The following is a 19,461-nucleotide window of genomic DNA, read 5'->3' on the forward strand; positions in this document are numbered from 1 at the left end:
CCCTTGTTGCAGGGGGAGAGTTGAGGGACAGTGCTGATGCTGTGCCATCACTGCCCAGCAGTAGCCAGAACACTGATGTGTTATCAACACCTTTCTAGCTACCAATGCAAAGCAGAGCACTGTGAGGGCTGCTATGGAGAAATGAACTCCATCGCAGCCACACCCAATATACTTTGTTTTTACACAGTAAATCAGTTTCAGCTGGAGAAGCTGAGTCTGTTTGCATGGTTAGGTCTGGTACTCTGGAAGGGTAGGAGAACCCGGGGTCATATGCCTGCAGGTTGTCCCAATGTTGTGTGAATGTCCTCTTCACTGTTTGGTGAAGTTCACATCATTCATCCCACAAGAACTTCATCCTCTGATTACTCTTGGGTCTGACACATAGAATACATGGATTTAAAAAAGTGCTGGACTGTGGTAAAAGTAAATATCAACACTCACATGTTTCTTTAGTCTCCAAAAGCAGAAGCTGAGGCATATAGAGAGGTTGAGCACCTAAGGAGTTAACCAGTATATCTCTATTAGAAAAATAGCTTATTTTAACATCCATTATGTTTGTTTGTGTGTACTTTTGAGTGCTGTTGTGTGAACTTTTGAGTGCTGTATGAAGCAATATTGATGTAAAAGCATATCACATCCAAGAATTTCTGCTCTTCTAACCAGCATAGAGAAAACTGACAAATGGCTTTTTAAAATGTTTCTCAAGAGGGTTGTTTGAAATGTGATTTGCTTGTACAAGTTAATAAATGAGCTTTTCTAACAGTGAGAGTCAAAATAAACTGTACTATAATTTTCATTTAAAGTAGTATACTTCGTGTATTCAGACTGAGAGGTTGCAATGTTACTGAATGCAGCGGAGCTGAAAATGATAACTTCCTGTTTCAATAAAGTTGCATTCTTTTTTCCTAGGAGTGGCAGCAAGACTATTATTGTTTATTTGATGTTGGCTTTTATGCATTTTTAGAGCAATTGGTGTATTTGAAATCACTAATTGAATAAGTCATATTTATCCAAAAATATGTAATGTTCTATTTGAATGTCGTTTCTAGATCTGTCCTTCTCAATCATATGGCAAGAGAGCATGCTTTTAACATTGGGCTGCCAGATAATATTGTGAATTGCTATGAGTTTTTGGCTGTATTACAGGGGAAGCTTGACAAGTAAGTAGTGTTTTGTTTGTTTATTTTTTCAATAAACATGGGTCATATTTATTTTAACCTTGGAAATAGGTTAGGTTAAAATTAATTCAACATTCATGGTTAGTTAAGAAGAAACAAAGACAGGCATGTAAGTTTATTGTGAGTCCTCTTAGTCTTTTTTTTGACTTATTGAAAATTAATTCATAACAGTTCATACCATGTGTTTGCTGGAAAAAGTCATGTGCAGTTCTTCAGTTGTTATGCATTGCACAATTTCCATCAATAACAGCACATGCCTTTTTTTCATAACTGTTAATGTTCTTTCTCATCATAACAATCTTTTTACTAAATGTCTCTTTAATCACTAAATACAGAGTTCTTGTGCCAATGTTCATTTGCCTCTATGTATCATGAATGTGGGATGTGTGGTTTCTCCCTTCTGTACTGCTTACAGAGTACATCCCAGAGGGATAGATACATGTCAACTTTTTCTAGGAATGAAGATGTATTAACAATGCCTTTTCTTTTATCATTGGTCTTACCTAATGCACTGAATTACCACGCTCACTGATAATTTGCATCTTTCCTATTTATCAGTAGGACCTGAGGCTTTCAGTTAAATGGAGTTTTCTCAAAGCTAATCCTCCCTACAGTTAATAAAGACATGCTGAAATTGTGTCAGAGTAGTGAAAGGCCACTCCTCCTACCTGTAAGAATAGATTTAATAGCTGTGCTAGTAGAATAGTACCTGAAAATAAATAATTAAGAGGAGAAAAATCTTATTTCAGGCAAATATGATGACATTATGTATGCTGAGGAAAAGCATTACACACTCTCCTGGGAATGCCTTTCTCAAGTAGAGCAAACGCTTTGCTGTTAGCAGGTAGAGCAAAGCAGATATTAAAATTCACAGATGTATTCTGCCATTGGACCTATGATTCACCAACAAGGCAATATTGATTTGAAGCCTGAAAGCACAAGAAGAAATCAAAACTTCTTAAATGTCTTGGAAGGCAAAAAGATACTGAGAATCCTGAATTGCTGCTCCACACAGAAGAGCTGAAGGGAATCTGGAACCAAAACAGTTCTATTATGCTGATTGTAAGAGACAATGTAAGGCAGTGCATATACTTCTGTTTTGTTTGAATTGATCTGGAAGACATACTGTGGTAAAATTCTCATTTGTTAATGAATGTTTTCACCTTGTCAAGTAATGTGTATATGCACACATATGTATAATACTTCATGTTTGTGTACATATGTGTGTACATATATGCATATACTTATGTGTATGTATACCCATATATATGAAGTTTATGTATATATATGTATGTATGCGTATGTATATGAATTTACTTACTGAATTTTGTTTCTCAGGATTTCAAAACCCATTGATCACCCTGACAAACTTTCATTTAACCTCTCTTTTGAGATAGAATCATAAAATCTTTCTGTTTAGCTAATTTAAATTGTTTCTAAAGAGAAGTAGTATGTTCAGGAGATTAGGATTTTTTCACTCTGAATTACAAAGAAACAGTTACAGATGGGTTGGATGCCAGTGTAAGTGTATGCTGAGTTAAAGAGTTCACATGTTGACCAATCAATGGCCTTCCCAGGCCAATTTTGGATAATCAGACTTTTCTCCCACTTTGCATAGAGGGCCAGCAGTAAACATTTTATTATCTATATTTTCATTTTATGTCGTTGTTATTTCTGTGTTTGATTCTACTGTGATCTAAGCTTATCTTGTTTTGGTGTTTTTTTCAAATAACCTTTCTCTTTTATTTAGCTTGCTTTCACATGCTTAGGATTATTCTTACTATACCTAACTCCAGCTTATTAAAGGTTATTATGTTGTACTGTTTTCCTTTTAACATGCTGACCTGTTTACCTTTTTATTTTAGTTTGCAGTGTTTATATTGTGAAAAAGTCTTCAGAGACAAAAACACACTTAAAGATCACATGAGAAAGAAGCAGCATCGCAGAATCAATGCCAAAAACAAAGAATATGACAAATTTTATATCATTAATTACTTGGTAAGTAGTTCTATGAATAATTAGTAAATTGACTAAAAAGATACAGACAATATTTAGTTAAAAGTGAGTAATTCCAAACTAGCAATTAGTATAAAGGTCAAAAATCAAGTGAAGTACTCTTAAGAAATATTCTCATTTATGGTATGATATTCTAGATAATCTCAAACTAAGCATTAGTAAACATTTGTTGTTGAGAATTGATTTTGAGAGATGCAAGAATGTAGCTTGAAGAGACACTAATCATCATGTCATTAGTGCTCAGTCTCTGCCTTAATAACTAGAAGGGAAAATGAGATCGAGCAATGAAGCAGATGGAGGTCTAGCTTGAATGCTATTTTCTTTGAGCTTGTTTTCTACAAACCTTAAGCTGGAAGTGCTCTTCAGAGTATAAAATAATGCAAAGAGGAAGAAAATGGAAGATACATAGATGAAAGAAAAATTGTTAGTTTTTAGCCTCCAGGTAGGTGTATGTTGCTAAATATTTTTGTATCTCAGACCTCTGAGAGTGTGTACATGTGTGTGTAGCAGATTTTCACTTGCTGCCTTCAACTTGTGAATATAGGAGCTGCTTCAAAAGCTGCTATGTTCTGTCCCAGAAATAACTGTAGTTCACCTGAAGTAGTCTTTGTGCTTTCTACATGTGCTAACATCCAGGTTATAAATAGGCGTTACTCAGATTTTAATCTCTCCCATTTTAGAGTAGGAAATTGCTTGAGATGACTGCCCAGAAGCGCAGAGAACCATGAAGTACTACTTGAAAAATTTGAGACATACAGGGAGGTCATAACATCAGTACAGACACAGTGGCTGTGTCATGTTGATAAGCAGAATATACCAAAGTAAATAAAACAGCAAGGCTAATATTCATATACCTAACCTCTTTTCCCACTCTCTCCAGTTGCTCCAAAACTGGTGGCCTTGTCCATCCTGTTTGCTGACAATGATCTCAAGGGCCTGTATGCTTCCTGAACCACATCTAAGCATGGTCTGGGTCATGCTGCTGACATGGCCACAGAACATGTAAACGATTTAACAGTCAGGGCCTTGATCCTCTTTGCCCAGTATTCTGGCCAAGACTCTGCAGGGTGTCTTAGTCACTCAGAGACGTATTTTTTCAGGTCCTTGCAATTACAGATGATAGTAAATATAATCCAAATAGGCTATGTCAAACCACCAAAATGTTTAAAATTGGGCAAGGAGGTCTTCATGTGCAAGATTTGTACCAGTGTGCTTCCAGAGCATCTTCTGGGAGATGCTTCAGATAATCACAATTCTACGTCTGGCTCTATATGATTTGCTACAGATTTCCACACATTTTCAGTTGTCATTCACTACAATCTACTCAGTGGACTGTTTCCACTCAGTCTTTGTAATCCTTTGTACTGTACCCACTTCAGAAGTGCTGCCATTTCATCTTTTAAAGAAAGGATTTTATTTAAAAATAAAGGATTGAAAACAGACTAAAAGCTCGGTCTTAAACACTTACAAGGTAATTCACTATAAAATGTGTATTTGCACACAGCAGATTTTTAGGAATGTTCTTATGTAGTGGAAAGTGTTTGCTTTCCAAATAGCTTTTGATAACCCCCTTCTTTAACTGAAGAAGATTAAAAGGAAAAACCTCAGTTTGTTCACTAGGAGTTCAGTAGATTGGCCTTTACATAGTAAGGAGAAAACATTCTGTACTGCACATATATGGTCTAGAGTAGATTATATTAAATGTGATAGGATGTTTTTTTGAAGCTGAGTCTATATTCATTAAATTCTAGATGTTACACGGGGTCTGCTTTCTGTAATTACTTGATAGAGTGATTTTGCTTCCTCTCCCCTAGCACCTCACAGCTCACTACAGGATATTTTTTTTAATGTGTACTGTGAAGCTTTACTGACTTACCAATGAGTTTTAAAGATCTGTGTTTCCCATTGCTCCTAATGTCCAGGGGAATTATACGATTTCACAGACACAGACATGGTTTACATAACTTATCTGCAATGACAGATACAGTGTTTCAAAATTTACTACTGAATTCACCTTAACCTAAAGATGTAGGCATACAATTTAGCTATTTTTTGTATGTTTTTCACAGAAGTTTTAATTTTGATCTTTCTATATTCCAGTTTGATCAAGGGTTTTTTTCATCAGAAAGAGACTGTAAAACTAGGTAGGTCTCCAGTGATAAAAATCAATATTGTCAGTCTTATACACTTCAGGATGTGTAAAGCTTTTCCATCAGCAATTAGATCTTAAGCTATTTAAATTGATAGTTCTTTATTGCAACCATCTTACAGACATTATTGTCCTTTTTTTATAATTTTCCATGACATATTATCTTCACCAAACACTGCATAAAATAGTCTTATTAAGCTGGAACTGGCAGTTTCCTTTATTTTGTGGCTTTTGTACCAAGAAGTTTTAAGGACTTTTTGTTCAGATGGCCTGAGAATGTCTGCTGAATTACCTCATGATCTTTTGGCCAAGTCTTACTTGTCTTTTAAACTGGTGGCAGAGCTCACATCGATTTCATTTAGAGCAGTAGTCTTGCCTGCCTTCTACCTTTCCGTCCATTCTGCTTTTGACTTCATTTGTGTTTGTAGTGCAGATATGAGAATCTGTTTTCATAACATAAGTTACCTTTTCTGTCTATTTGTTGGCAATTTTCTCCCCTAAATTTCTAATTTCGCATAGCAGTGAGTAACATAAGTGCATATTCCTTTGTAAATATTTTGATATTCTGTAACTTCCTATGACTTCTGTCATGATCTATTTCCATATCATTTATTTGTTTACCTCCATATCATTGACATATTCTGTTGCTCGCAGGTTAGCAGTAGGATAAATTGCATGTAGTAAAGCAGCATCTGTTTGGAGTTTCTGAGGTCCACAGGCCTGGAACTCTATTTGCATGTAGTTCAGCAACTGGTCTTTAGGGAAAACTGCTTGAGATACCAGCTGCTGTTTCTGGTTTCTCCCATCTCAGCACTTCTTTTCAAGCTGAGGTGTGTTGTTGCCTCAGTGAGGCACACAGACTCTCTCCCTGTAGAACCTTTAAAATTGCACACAAGTTGAGAAAGTAAATTGTCAGTGAGGCATTTCATCTCTGTGCATTTAGACTTCATTTTGAAAGAGAAAATAATCAAACTGCATACATTTGCATGCTCTCCTCACTTTTCTATAGGACCATCCTCTCTGTGAGATACACAGTAAAAAATTGTTTTTTCTTGGATATATTGCAAGGCCTTCAGTTTTTTAATTATGCATTTTCTACTGTTTGAACTATTAATAATAATCAAGTCTCATTTTTTCTCTGGTTTTGTTAAGAATTTCTTGGGAATCTCAAGAGATGATTGCTGGGAACTCTTGCATCTTGGATGAAAGAGCAAAGAAAGTTGAATGCTTAACAAAAGCACCCTTGATCCCAGATGCTCATCAAGCAACCGAAAAAGAGTTTTTAAAAAAATACTATGAAAAATTAAAAACAAACAAACAAACAACCCCCCCCCGAAAAAAACCCCAAAAACAAACAAAAAACCGAACCAAACAAACAAAAAAACACTGGAAGAGTTTTAAGAATGTTTCAAAGAACTTTTTTCCACCCAATTGCTCAGCTTCAGTCTCTTTACACAGTGTCCCTAATTATCCATTCACCATGCAATTTTCCAGTGATACAAGACCTGGTTGGCTTTTTCCTTTTTCCCCTTTTTTTTTCTCCTCTGAATATAAATAAAGGAGGGAAACAGAGATCTCTTGCAAGATTCCTCTTTGCCTTCTTCACAGAAACACCATAAAGAAACACCAGCAATAATAAAGTTTGTGCATGGTTTTTCCCTTTCACCTTTAATTAAAAGGTGAAACTTAATATTGGCCATTGTTTTGAACTTAGTCTTTTGTGCTCATATACTTCAAGCTGGTAAGGGGAAAAATTGTGAGCATTTGTCTTCATTTTGCAGTGGTTGTGAGCCACTATCCGCTCATTAAGGTGTTAACATTAGCAGACACAGGAAACTGGTGTGCAGCTGGGAGAACATGTGGTGAGAGGTGTTAATGGCTTCATGTTATCTCACAGTAATGGTGACATTAATGAGTCTCCCCTCTAACTCAGACAGTTTACACACTACCATGTAGCATCACTGAATTAATTACTGAATTTTCATTTTGTAATATCTGATGACATTAGGTTTAGAGCTGTCTAGAGACAATTGTTTATCATTTTCCTGATAGACACTAACAGCTTTAAAAATTCTTATAAAATTGTTAGATGATTAAATCTTTTCCTTCTTTTTCCAAACAACCATAAAGGCAATAATAATACTTGTTACCTGGGATGTTATTAAATATATTTATTACAAAGAATATTTGAATAAAATTAATTAAAGTATTATATTTTTATCAGCTACCTTTTTTTTTAATGGGGAAAAGATCGTCAGCTATGATGATCTTTGTGAGTCCTTCACAGTCATCATAAATATGAGTTCAAAAATAGTATTCTGATTACTGGTTAGTTTGCTTGGGTTTATTTTTAAAGACAAGAAAAATCCAAGAAAAGAAAAACACTAGCTGAAGATCATTGCTGGTATTTCAGTAGAGCGCTTCAGCTTTTTATTGCCTGTTATTTATATCTCAGTCATGCTGAGAGTGCTTGCTATTGTGCTGAATGTTGCACAAAGGTATTGTGACATACTTTGTGCTGAAGGTCTTGATATAAATAAACAACACAAAAAGTAAAACGAAGAACAGAACACCATGAATAGATGTGCTCACATTCACAAGGAGAGGATGGAAGACAGACTGGAATCTAGCTGAGAGGTCTATGCCCAGGCTCACACTGTCTTTTTGGAGTACTCTGAAGCTAAGTTTACCATGTGTTTTTACTGACATAGCCTTGAACAAGGAACAAGCACTGGCTGGTGTAGCTATGCCAACAAAAGTCTCAGGTGTGACAGCTGCATTAAGCAGCATATGCTGCATGAAGAGCAAGGTAGACAGATTGGATTGAGGAAGTGTGAGGGCAAACTTGAGACAGGGATAACATACCCACCTCAGGAACATCTTGTAGTCTTGCAATACTCTACTGTTCTTGAGAACTCTGTGCCAAATCATCTTCTTCAAAGACATAGGGTGGGGAATGCCCTATTAAAAGACAAAAATAATTATTATTTTTAAAATTATTGCTAAAGCAGTGTTGTATGACTGCCTTTAACTCACAGAAATACTGAAGTGATCCAAAATAAGTTATTGTAACTTCTGAGATGTTCATTTAGTTGATTGACAAATTGTGATGTGAATCAGGAAATGTTTTATTGTTTTCTTTCCTTTTTTTCCCCAGGAATTTGGAAAGTCCTGGGAGGAAGTGCAGTCAGAGGACGACCGGGAATTACTAGATAACGTAGAAGAGTAAGAGTTACTTATGTGCCCATTACAAAGGCTTGCAAGACCATTATTTTTGAAAGTAGTTACAGGGAAAATGCTGTGCATAGTTAGTACGCAGTTAAAATTCATCTAAGCCAATCAAATCAATTCCAAATTGTTCTCATTAAAACCACGTCTCAGCAATGAGGGCTGTAAGCTCCATATTTCAACCGCAAGCCTATTTTTCATTTGGCTTGGGCTCAGACAAGTGCCTTCTGGGTTTGTAATGATGTAGACAAAATGGATTTTTATTTTTTTTTACTTTTGTACCAAAAACCAGCTGAACAGCTTTTGCTCAAATATAAGTATCAGGAGTAAGCATCAAAAATGTCAGCATGAGAAAGAAATTGTAGGAAAAAATCTGATAAAAAGGTAATAACTAGAGATTAAAGCAGGATTTCAAACGAAGCTTCTCAGCAGTGCTGATTGAGGGTAACATCTATCTCATCTGCATTCTTCTGTGGTCCAGGCCCTCAGATCATTGCAGAGGTGATTTCCTTGGCTGCAGGAAATGGAATAAGCGGGAAGTAAATGGGTATCAGGATCCCTGATCTTACTGGTTCTCTCTGTGACTTGAACTTTATTTTACTTAGTTATACCTGGTTGCAGGAATATTTCTATTTCTCAGCAGTACTAGGGTTTTAAATGGATGTGTTGGTAAAGTATTCTCTGTGTGCATGTCTAAATGTAGCATTAATTAGTGTCTTAGGAATAATTAATATTTAATAAGTAAATAACAGAGTAAGCTCTGCCTGATTATGACTTTGGCTGGTGTATTGAAATATTAGAAAGGTATAAAATAATTTTAAAAGACTTTATAAAAATATATAGTGAAAGCAATATTTGATGACTTGTCAAACTGGATAGAAATTGAAGTTAGTGCAAACAGTTTCAAGTAGGACTTAATGCCTATCTACACAGGAATTACCCAGCAGTAACTGCTCAGTTACTCTTGAATTTGTAATATTTTTTAGACTTGTAATCATATATCCAGCTATTAATCCACACTGTCTCTTGCCCTCTTTAAAGTACTCAGTTTCCCTGTATTTATTTCTAGTCTTGTAACTGCAGAGTCTGAAGGGCCCTTTCACAAAATGTGTCTTCCCTTCTCCACAATTAAATGAATCTTTTTGACTTTTATTCATAAGAGACTGGTCTGACTGGGAAGAGCATCCTGTATGTGCAGTTTGCCTGTTCTGTGAACAACAAGAAGACACCACAGAAAAACTCTATCTTCACATGCAGGTAAGACTTGTTTTAAATAACAGTTTTTTCATCACTTTGGAATTAAAAATTGAGTTTGTAATGTCTTTGTTAAGATCAAATCAGCTCCTGCATTAGAATGCCCTCTTCAGTACAGAACTAAAGTACTGCATGTGTCTCCAGCATCTGTTCTCTAAAATATGCAGAGGAGTCAAGTTTTACATTAAGAGTATGATTAGCTGTTATTTGTGAGTGTACAGACTGTTACAGGCACTAAAGAAGTAGCATCTTTAATATCATAGTGGTTTGATGATTAAATGTATTTAATGGTTAGCATCTGTGTTTCAGTTTTAATAAACTAGTTAACAGGAGCATTACAGTTTAACAGAATATGAAAGTTTCTGATGAAACAAAACTTTGGGGATTTGTTTCATATATTAATGTTTGTATCTCTATATGCATATGTCTGTGTCAGTCTGTGAAAAGCTAAGCTGTTTTTAACTTGAAATAGTAGAAGTAGTGGAAATAGATTTTTTTCTTTTCTTTTTTTTTTTCCTCCAGAAATCACATGGATTTGACTTTCCTAAAATAAAGTCAGAGCATGGTGAGTAAGAGGTGTTGTAATTGTCAGCGTTTGCCACTAGTGTGGAGAAAACCACATCATAAGAATAGAGGAAAACAACTTTATCAGTTTTATTTTTGCATGAACATTTAACTTTTCCATTATGGAAACTGTTTCTGCCAGCTTACTAAAGCAAGCCAAGGACACTTTATTTTTCTGGAACTGTTGTTAGTGCCAAGGATGTGTGCTGTTTTCTTTAGAACCATTGGATTCTTTTGCAGAGTGGCTTCTACAGATACCTGCTCTCTGAGTCCCAGGTCTGGCTGCTGGAGCCCTGGAAGTAGTATTGTTATTATGCCTGTTAATGCTTGCTTGCAACTTAGAAGGCTGTACTCTAAGCTTTGTTTGACCAGTGTTGCTTTCTGCTGTAGAGCAGAATCATTTAGGTTGGGAAAGACCTTTAAGATCATCTAGTCAAACCATTAAAGCAGCACTGCCAAGTTCACCACTAAACTCTGTCCCTATAAGTGCCACATCCATACGTCTTTCCAATATATCCAGGGATGGTGACTCAACCACTTCTCTGAGCAGCCTGTTCCAATGCTTGACAAGCCTTTCAGTGAAGAAATTTGTCCTCATATCGAACTTAAACCTCCCCCTTATTGCTTGTTACCTGGCAGAAGAGACAACTCCCACCTGGCTACAGCCTTCTTTCAAGTAGACCTAGAGAGTGATAAGGTCACCCCTGAGTCTCCTTTTCTTCAAGTGAAACAGGGGGTCAGTCATTGCCCTGGTCTTGCTGGCCATGGTCAGCAAGCTTGTATCTTTCTGACACAAGCCAGGATGCCATTGGTCTTCTTGGCCACCTTGGCACACTGCTGGCTTATGTTCAGCTGGCTGTCAACCAACGCCTCCATCTCCTTTTCCATGAGGAAGCTTCCCCAAGCCTGTGACACTGCATGGGGTTGTGTGTCTCAAGTGCAGGACTCAGCACTTCTCTTTGTTGAACATAACATCAATCTTTATGCTTAATCCAAGAAAGCATTTTTAGATTAAGTTTTACATTTCCCAAGTGTTTGTTTGCTATCATCTCTCCCAGGTCTGAACTTTTATCAGCAAGTAAAGCTAGTGAATTTCATCAGAAGAGAAATCCATCACTGTCGTTGTTACAACTGCCAGGAGAAATTTCAGTCCAAAGGGGTATTGATAAGTCATATGGAAGAGACCAAACATATTGCATTCCTGCCAGCCAGATCTACATGGGATCAACCACAGTAAGGGCAAACATATTTCTTTCAGCATTTATACTTTTACTTGATAATATCTGTGAAACAGTAAGTCAAAAGTTCTGAGTTTTGCCAATACAACAGAGCCCTGAGGTCCCCAGCTCTGCTGGTCCAGATAAAATAATAAGTATTCTCAAAACTACTCAGAATTAGAAATCTCTGCAGTCTGAAGCTAAAATGAATGTGAGATAATGCTCTTCTAGTTGCATTCAGGATGCGCTGTCGCCATATATGGGATCTGCATTTTAAAGTCAGTATACTAGAGAAGTCTGTTGTTGCAAAATTGTTCTAGAACCACATCAAACCACTTCTTTTGCATGTCTAGTGTAGATGTATTCATGATGTCTACCTAACTTTAGGCATCAAAACAAGTTGGTTGTTTACCTATAATTTTTTCCACAGAACATAGAGAGAGCGCATAACAAAACACTGGTTCAGACTCTAAGTAGGCTATATAGGTCCAGGGGATGATGCTGTACTGGGTAGTAGAGCACAGGGAGTGTTCTTACTCAAACACCTCAGTTCAGCATTTGTTGTGGGACAAATCTGTATCTGCTGTCTCAGTTATGACAACATATGGGTGAAGAAAGAGAGGAAAGGCTTGTCAGTTGTCAGCTCTTCTCTATGACTGATACATCGTACATCATCATGGCTAGGTTCTCAGATGAAGATTTGGGAAGGGCTCTACCCACATTTGCTACAAGCGTGCTGGTGCCTAAAAAGGCCAATACAAGATAGACAAGTCCAGTTGCAAAAGGCACAGCAGAAGGACTCCTTACCAGTTGATTTTTTGGGTGTTCTGCGTACTGTCATTCCAGACAACCAGACTGGCTCATTTTTCCTTTTTTAAAAATCTAATCTCATTAAAAAATGTAATCTCAGCCTCTCAAACAAAATATGTGACTATCTAGTAATTACATCTTGTTACTTTCAGGTATTATTTTCCTACCTATGAAAACGATACACTCCTGTGCACGCTGTCAGACAGTGAAGATGTGATAACTGAGGATCAAAGTGAAGAAGTCCCTGTTGTAAGCGAAGATATATCCAGTCTAAAAGCTCTCAAACAGAGCAGTGTCTTAAACCAGCTCCTGTGTAAAGAGAACAAGAGTTGGTAGAAATTTTGAAGTACAGTTGCTGACCTTCAGTGCTTTTTCTGCAAGACAAAAAAAAAAATCTATTCTTTCACTAATATCGGAATACAGTTTAACTCATAGCTATTATTATTACTGGACAAATATTAGAAAGTGAATGCTAAATAAAATTTAAGTGTTAACTTTGTTGGTTTGTCTTCCTTTAAATTTTAGCTTTAAAATTGAATGCTGGATTTTCTACTTGGCTTTTCAAATATTGTTAGTATTATTTACAAATTTTTCATCTTTTTTTATTCTTTTCTGAATAAATCAAAATTGGAGTTCTATTCTAAGGCCATTTTGTGAAAGGCATGAACAATTGAGACAATGTGTTTTGATATATGTGCCAATGAGTGAATCTTCTGTGTGTTATTGCTGTTAGAGAGCAAATGGAGAATTTCTTGGTTTGTTATGTAAAGCAAATTTTGCTATTTTAACCCTAGACCTCCTGCAAAGTGAAAGCAGATCTGTATATCTCAATTATTTATCATCAATATATAAGATATATGGTGCCCGTTCTGAAAACTAGCTCAGAAACATCACTAAAGCTCTGCCTGGCCCATGGATATCTGATTACATGGAAAGCTGCCAATCTGAAGCCTAAAAAAAGCATAGGAGCAGTTGCAATATCGTTTGCATCAAAAATCCAAAGAATTTAAAGTTTACGTCTTGTGTATGGTTGTGAACTGAGATTTAAAAGGATGACTTCGGGGATAGCAGACACATAAATCCAAATTAAATCCTCAAAATCTCAAGTCCAGAAAAGTTACCATGTTTCCTTTAATAGTGAACTTTAAAGTTCCCAAAATAACAGAAGGTCTTCAGCATGTCCAGAAAGCACCTCAGACTTGACAGGGCAAAGCTGCTCAGAGCATAGATCCTGCTAGGATAATCCAAACTAAGCATTCCTGCCTCTTGCCTCTGAAATCTTAAGTAGTTGCAGAATTCAGGTTTAGCTTTCCATAATATATATAAACACTTTCAAAACTGGAGTACATTCTTTTTTCTTCTGTAGGTCAGTGTTAGAGCACTTGCTGAAAATATGGGAGTCTCAGCTCAGTGCCCTTCCCTGACGGAGAAGATTCAAAGCTGCAGCTTTGCCCTTGCACAGCTCTCTTTACCTGAAATGCATTACTGTCAATAAGAGTTGTTGTTGTTTGTCTTTATATGGTGATTGAGAATTATAAAGCAGTCCCTGGGAGCAGGGGCTAAAGTGAAAATCTTTACCCATGTTCTGCTAAGCTTCCATATCCAGCCTAATTCACCCTGCAATCTATGTGCATCAGTTTCTTCTCAGTCGCACTGAACTAGTTTTCTCCTGCCATTACACATCACCCTCTAGCACCTCTCTTTGCTTCCCCTTTCTTATTTTCCCTTGGGCCCAGGTGCTCTGGAGATAAGAACAACAAGATGCTGCAAATGTACTAATACAGATCAGCCACATAACTGTACAGTGAAACAGAAACAGAAGCAATATCTGACTCTGGCACTAGGAAATGGGATAGAAGTAGTTCAGCAGCTGCTGAGAATACAGACAAAAAGAAAGGCAACACGTGTAGTCATACATTTGCATTGGTACAAAAATTTAGGAGGAACAACCCCAATATTTTTGAACTAGAATGTCTGACCATCTTAAAGAAGCTGTAGTCTGTACTTCTTGCATTTGTAATACTCTTAATTTCATACAATAATTGCAACAGCTGTTGCTGCATTTTTTTCCCCCTCAAAAGTAATTTTTGCCCAAGCATTTATTTTCTCCCTAATTTAGAAATTGATTTCAGTCTTTGCTTTTCAGTCAGATTCTTAGCTGAGATGGGAGTAAGAGTTAATGGGGTTTATATTAATGATAAGTGTGTTCGGCAATGGAAAAATCAGCACAACACTATGGCAGCAGCACACGAATGAGTTTTATGGCAAGCCAATCTCAGAAGGGCACAATAAGGGAAAGATAAAATTTTACTGATATATCATAAAGTGAAATTACAAAACATTTCCTAATGGTAAAGAATGTGATGCTGAGTCACATCTCTACAAAATGAAAACAATATCAGCAATATGAAACAACTGCTGTTCCTGATTCTAAGATAGCATTTTTTCCATATAGAGTTAAGAGAATATCTAAAGAGAAATTGTAAGAATAACATGGAATGGTTGTCTGTTTTGAGTTAAAAAAGAGACTTAGGAAAAATTTATCAGCAGTGTATAACTGTTCACTGAAAATATAAGGAACATGAGGAATCAGATTAGGGTAGAGCTTGTTACTTCAGATATGAACAGCATGCAACAAAGTAGGTTTAAGTCTTTGTAGGTTCACAGAGAAGGTTGGGTATGGTTTCTAGAGTAAAATGAAGCATTTTCATTTAGCACAATGATGCTTCTAATTGACATTTTGCTGGAGCATTCTTATTTGTTTATGTAATACCCACAATTTTCCCTGGGCATTCTTGTCCTCTTATATGTTTTAAAACTGAAATTATCTTTTTGTCACAAGTAGGGGACCTAGTAATGACTTCATACAGTGTATAGGCTCAGCTGTTATGTGAGCAAATATGGTCTTCTAACAAAAGAGCATTTTTGGTAGCATTACAACAAAAATAATATAATAATGCCATAAGTCATGGAGTGGACAGAGTTGGGGTTGGCAAAGGCTCTTGGGAGAATCAGATCAGAAGAACGGGTGCTGCTAATTGGTATGAAAAAATCTACACTGTTTTAAGTCCAGTGCACATTTCTTAAAATAATATTTCCTCCTAGCCTAGACCTTGACTCCTTATACACACTCACTTTGCTGTATCTAAAGCCATCCCCCTGTTTAGAAGGACCTGGGTTAAAGGAGGAAAAACGCTTGTGTCCCGGTGACTTTTACAAATTTCTTAATAATGTCTTTGGTACTTCTCCACACTCAATTTAGTCTGGCAATTCTGTGCAGAATCTGACTTAAGGAGTTAATGGTTGATGACTTTTATTTAAGACTGTTACTGTTTTCAGTTTCTGTATACATTTGCCTGGCTTGCTGTGAGAGCTGTCAGTGGCTGCTTTCAGCTGGTTAAATGGTAACTGATGTGCCAAACACCAAAGTAAGTCTTTGAAGAGTCTCTCTGCTGTTGTTATTTCTCAGTGCCATCACTGCGTCTGAATTCCAGTCAGATCTCTACTAGTGAGTGAGGTGTTTGGTACAGCCTCCCTGTCTTTCTTCCATTTTACAGAGTGATTGACCTAAATCTGACACAAGAAACTGAACTGTAAGCAAAAGTACACAAGGTTACCAGTATCCACGCTCAAATTCAAGTGGAGCAGACTTTGGACATATGCCTTGGCAGCATCTATTGTCCACTGCCAATGAACAGCAGCAAATTTCACAGCTTTGCTCAGGACTTGATACTGTATTAAATGTTCTTGCTTTATTTGCATTTTACTTACACCTACATAGGGGCCAAAGAGAATCAAATATCCCTAGAGAAAAGCTGTATTTCACAGAGACAACATGAAAAATACTTTGTTTACACAAAGAGATTTTGTTAAGTCATAGTGCTTTCTGAGTCTTAACTACAATACAACAACTGCAGTGTCTACTGGTCAAATTATGCCCTCGTCTATCTCTGCCAGGTGTGTCAAATTTGGTTAGATAACAACTGTCACATGGAACAGGTAATTTGTAACCCTAGAATGAACTACTGCTTCCATGTGATATTCATTAAAATCAGCTGCTAGAGAAATACTACATGCAGCAGTGGTTGCATGTAAAATTAATTCCTTTTCTCCATGAGCACTGAATGTGCTGTTCTTCCTAGTGGGTTTTTTTTCCTTTCTTTTGGAAATTTTCTGCTACTAAGCCATGCTCAATTTGACTTCTTTCTCCAGTGAAATTTTTAGTTGCTTCTTGAATTTGATTTTGCATCTTTTGCCAAAATTCTTGCTCATGAAGATACAGACAAGGTACCTGTTTTAAAGATTACTACATAATCTCTTAGTTGAAGTCACATTTTATATTTTACATCCCTGATAAATTCACTGTGTCCATAAGAAGTGCAGGGGAATTTAGGATATTTACAACTAAAAATACATCAGTTGTGTTTTAACAAATTTAGATAGAAATAAAAGTATTTTTCTTCCATAAATGTTACGTGGAACAAAGTTCTCTCCATCTGTTTTACCATCCTGAGACCAAAAAGCTGACTATGTGTAGATTACATATGAATCTAATGTCTAACCTTCCATTATAATCAATAAATGTAGTCTATGAATCCTAGAGTCGTTCAGCTCACCCTAAAGAATTGCCAGTCCCAGACCATTAGTATTACTGCTGAGCACCTGAACAGTGGAAAGCTGCAAATGTGATTCTTTACTTTGAACAAATGTCTCAAAATTTCAAATTCTGAGGGGGTCATACAGTCCATTTGTGTGTCACATCACATCACATGAGAATGTAGTGAACTCCCTCAGAATAATTACAGGCAGACTTCTGGCACAGCCATCAGCCACAGCTTCACTGAGTGGTAGGAGACTTTTTATTTCTATGGTCTCTGGAAATATCAGAACAATATAGGAATAAATAATGCAAGAATTGCTCTAATTGCTCATTAGAGTCTGTCTTTGTAAACTGCCTGCACAGCTTGGCAGAGCTGAGCTCTGCTTTAACCTTTAGGGGGTTTTAGCTTTAAACTTCCAGTTGTATTGAGATAGTTTCATTATTTTCTTTTGCGTATCTGTCTTCACTTATGGAAATATTGCTATAAATCTTCATAAATATTTGACCTGTTTTAATAAACTGATATTTTTGTTTGAATCTAGGTGAAATAAAGAGAAAATAAGCAAGGATAGAGCATTTGTGAAGAAGGATCATGAATGTGTGACAATGTCAGCCTTCTATAGTTTTACAGACACTGACTTGCCATGTATCCTTTGGCAAATATTGCTACTTCCTTCTGCCTCAGTTTCCTAAACAGCAAGACTGTGATTATATAATAACAACTGCCAGAAAAAAAAGTTGCATAGAACATAGGATTCCAATGTATGCATACAGCTTATCTGCATTAGTCAGGCTTTCATATTTAAAATACTTAGTTCAAAAGGTGACTGGATCAATCACAGTCAAAAGAGTTACTCATGGAAGAAGAAACTTCATTTTGAGGTTACATTCCCATAAGGAAACAAAAGTTAAATATTTTGAAAATTACATTTTTTAAAAAGAAGAGTTAACTTCTGAATCGGGTTTTCAGAATACATCTGATTTGCCCTAACCTGAGGTTTTCAAGTAGGAAATGAATTGTAAAAGATCTTCTGCTTTCAGTCCCATTACAGATCTTCCAAGTGTTCAGTTGCATACTAAGGAAGATTGTTTTTCTGTAAAAAAAAATCTCTGCATAGCATAGAGTAGCCATGGTTCACACAGATTAGAGAAGTTCATGCTAGTCTGTTCTAGACTTGAAACATATAAACCCATGAGTTTGCTGGGATGAAAAAAAATATATTGCAAAATACTGTGCATCCCTTAATTCATTTAGTTGTTCCATTGCTTTATAAATGGTCTCTAGTTAAAATCCTAGCTCTCTAAGGACTTTTCAAGTGAAGGTTTAATATTTTCCTCATACAGTATACACGTGAGGTAGATAAGATTTCTCAGTATTCCCTAAGCTTGTCATATTGCATGTACCTTGGCTTTCCTTCAGTGGAGGAAAGTTTCTGATTAAGACAGAACTTTTTTTTTGCTCTTAGAGCTGATACTTGGGTGAGATTTTTCTTCTCAAAAATTACTGCCATGGTACTTTTGTTCATATTCTCATCTTAATCAGAGGCCTGAGTTTTTTTTTAATTTGTATTGAGGCACTCTGACAAACAGGCTACATTTTAGGTAAGAAATCTGGGAAAGGACTGATCATTTAGTAAGGTCGATATTGTTTCCGTAGACATAAAATATGGGAAATAAAACCCCAACACCCAAGTTGGAGCCTGATCCTTAATTTATTTCTCTTTTTCTTGCACAGAGAGTATTGGGGATCCATTGAAGAATCTTTAATAAAAGAACCCCTGATATCTTCTGTTATATTTGGACTGGAAAAAAATCTTTTAGGTGTTTTCATCACATGGCAGAGTGCTCTCAGTGCCCCTTCACCCTCTAAGTGTGGTAGAGAGACAGCTGAAAGCAGCACTTACAGCCTGCAGCATGATGCTGGGATCTATGCTTCAATGGAACAGTGTGGACCATTTCTCCAATCATGTTGGATTGTCCCTAGGGATCTTTAAAGATCAAGGAGATGGAGTTCCTGCTGCCTCCAAGTAGACTCTGGTGACACTGGGAAAGTTGTCTAAATGCCCCTAATGACTGGTTTGAAACCAGTTAGATAGGATTCCAATCAATATCTAAAATGAATGTCACCATCCTGTCAGGCAAAGATTTTCTGCTATTTAGTTTTGTTTCTGCCTGAAAAAAAGAATTCCTTAACATTTATGACAGTGTTTATCCACTAAATTTCTTTGGGGCTTTGTGCTGGTTAAAAATAGTTACAGTCCTAGACTCTGCCCTCTCTTATTCCCACTGTTTTATTCCTCATCTCTTCCTCTGCCACCATCCTTCCCATCACCCCTGGCCACCTGCCACTCTTCAGTCAGATTTATATTGGAGACTTACAAGAGCCATCTGCAGAGTAAGCTCAGACTCAGTTCTCCTCCTATGGGATGACAAAGTCAGCAGCTG

General features: G+C 36.6%; 1 protein-coding gene across 4 annotated transcripts in view; it reads left to right on the forward strand.

Moving 5' to 3' along the window:
- The window catches only part of ZNF277 (zinc finger protein 277), a 51,076-nt gene extending 38,162 nt beyond the window's left edge, over window positions 1-12,914 (forward strand). For all 4 annotated transcript variants that reach the window (XM_027665870.1, XM_027665881.1, XM_027665888.1 and 1 more), the window contains exons 6-12: window positions 1,050-1,160; window positions 3,044-3,176; window positions 8,501-8,568; window positions 9,732-9,828; window positions 10,348-10,390; window positions 11,448-11,622; window positions 12,569-12,914. In XM_027665870.1, the coding sequence (XP_027521671.1) occupies window positions 1,050-1,160; window positions 3,044-3,176; window positions 8,501-8,568; window positions 9,732-9,828; window positions 10,348-10,390; window positions 11,448-11,622; window positions 12,569-12,752 (811 nt within the window). In that variant the 3' untranslated portion in view covers window positions 12,753-12,914. The remainder of the gene's footprint in view (window positions 1-1,049; window positions 1,161-3,043; window positions 3,177-8,500; window positions 8,569-9,731; window positions 9,829-10,347; window positions 10,391-11,447; window positions 11,623-12,568) is intronic.
- The last annotated feature ends 6,547 nt before the right edge of the window (window positions 12,915-19,461 follow it).

The sequence above is a fragment of the Corapipo altera genome, unplaced genomic scaffold (genome assembly GCF_003945725.1).
Source record: "Corapipo altera isolate COAL_440 unplaced genomic scaffold, ASM394572v1 1, whole genome shotgun sequence".
NCBI lineage: Eukaryota > Metazoa > Chordata > Aves > Passeriformes > Pipridae > Corapipo > Corapipo altera.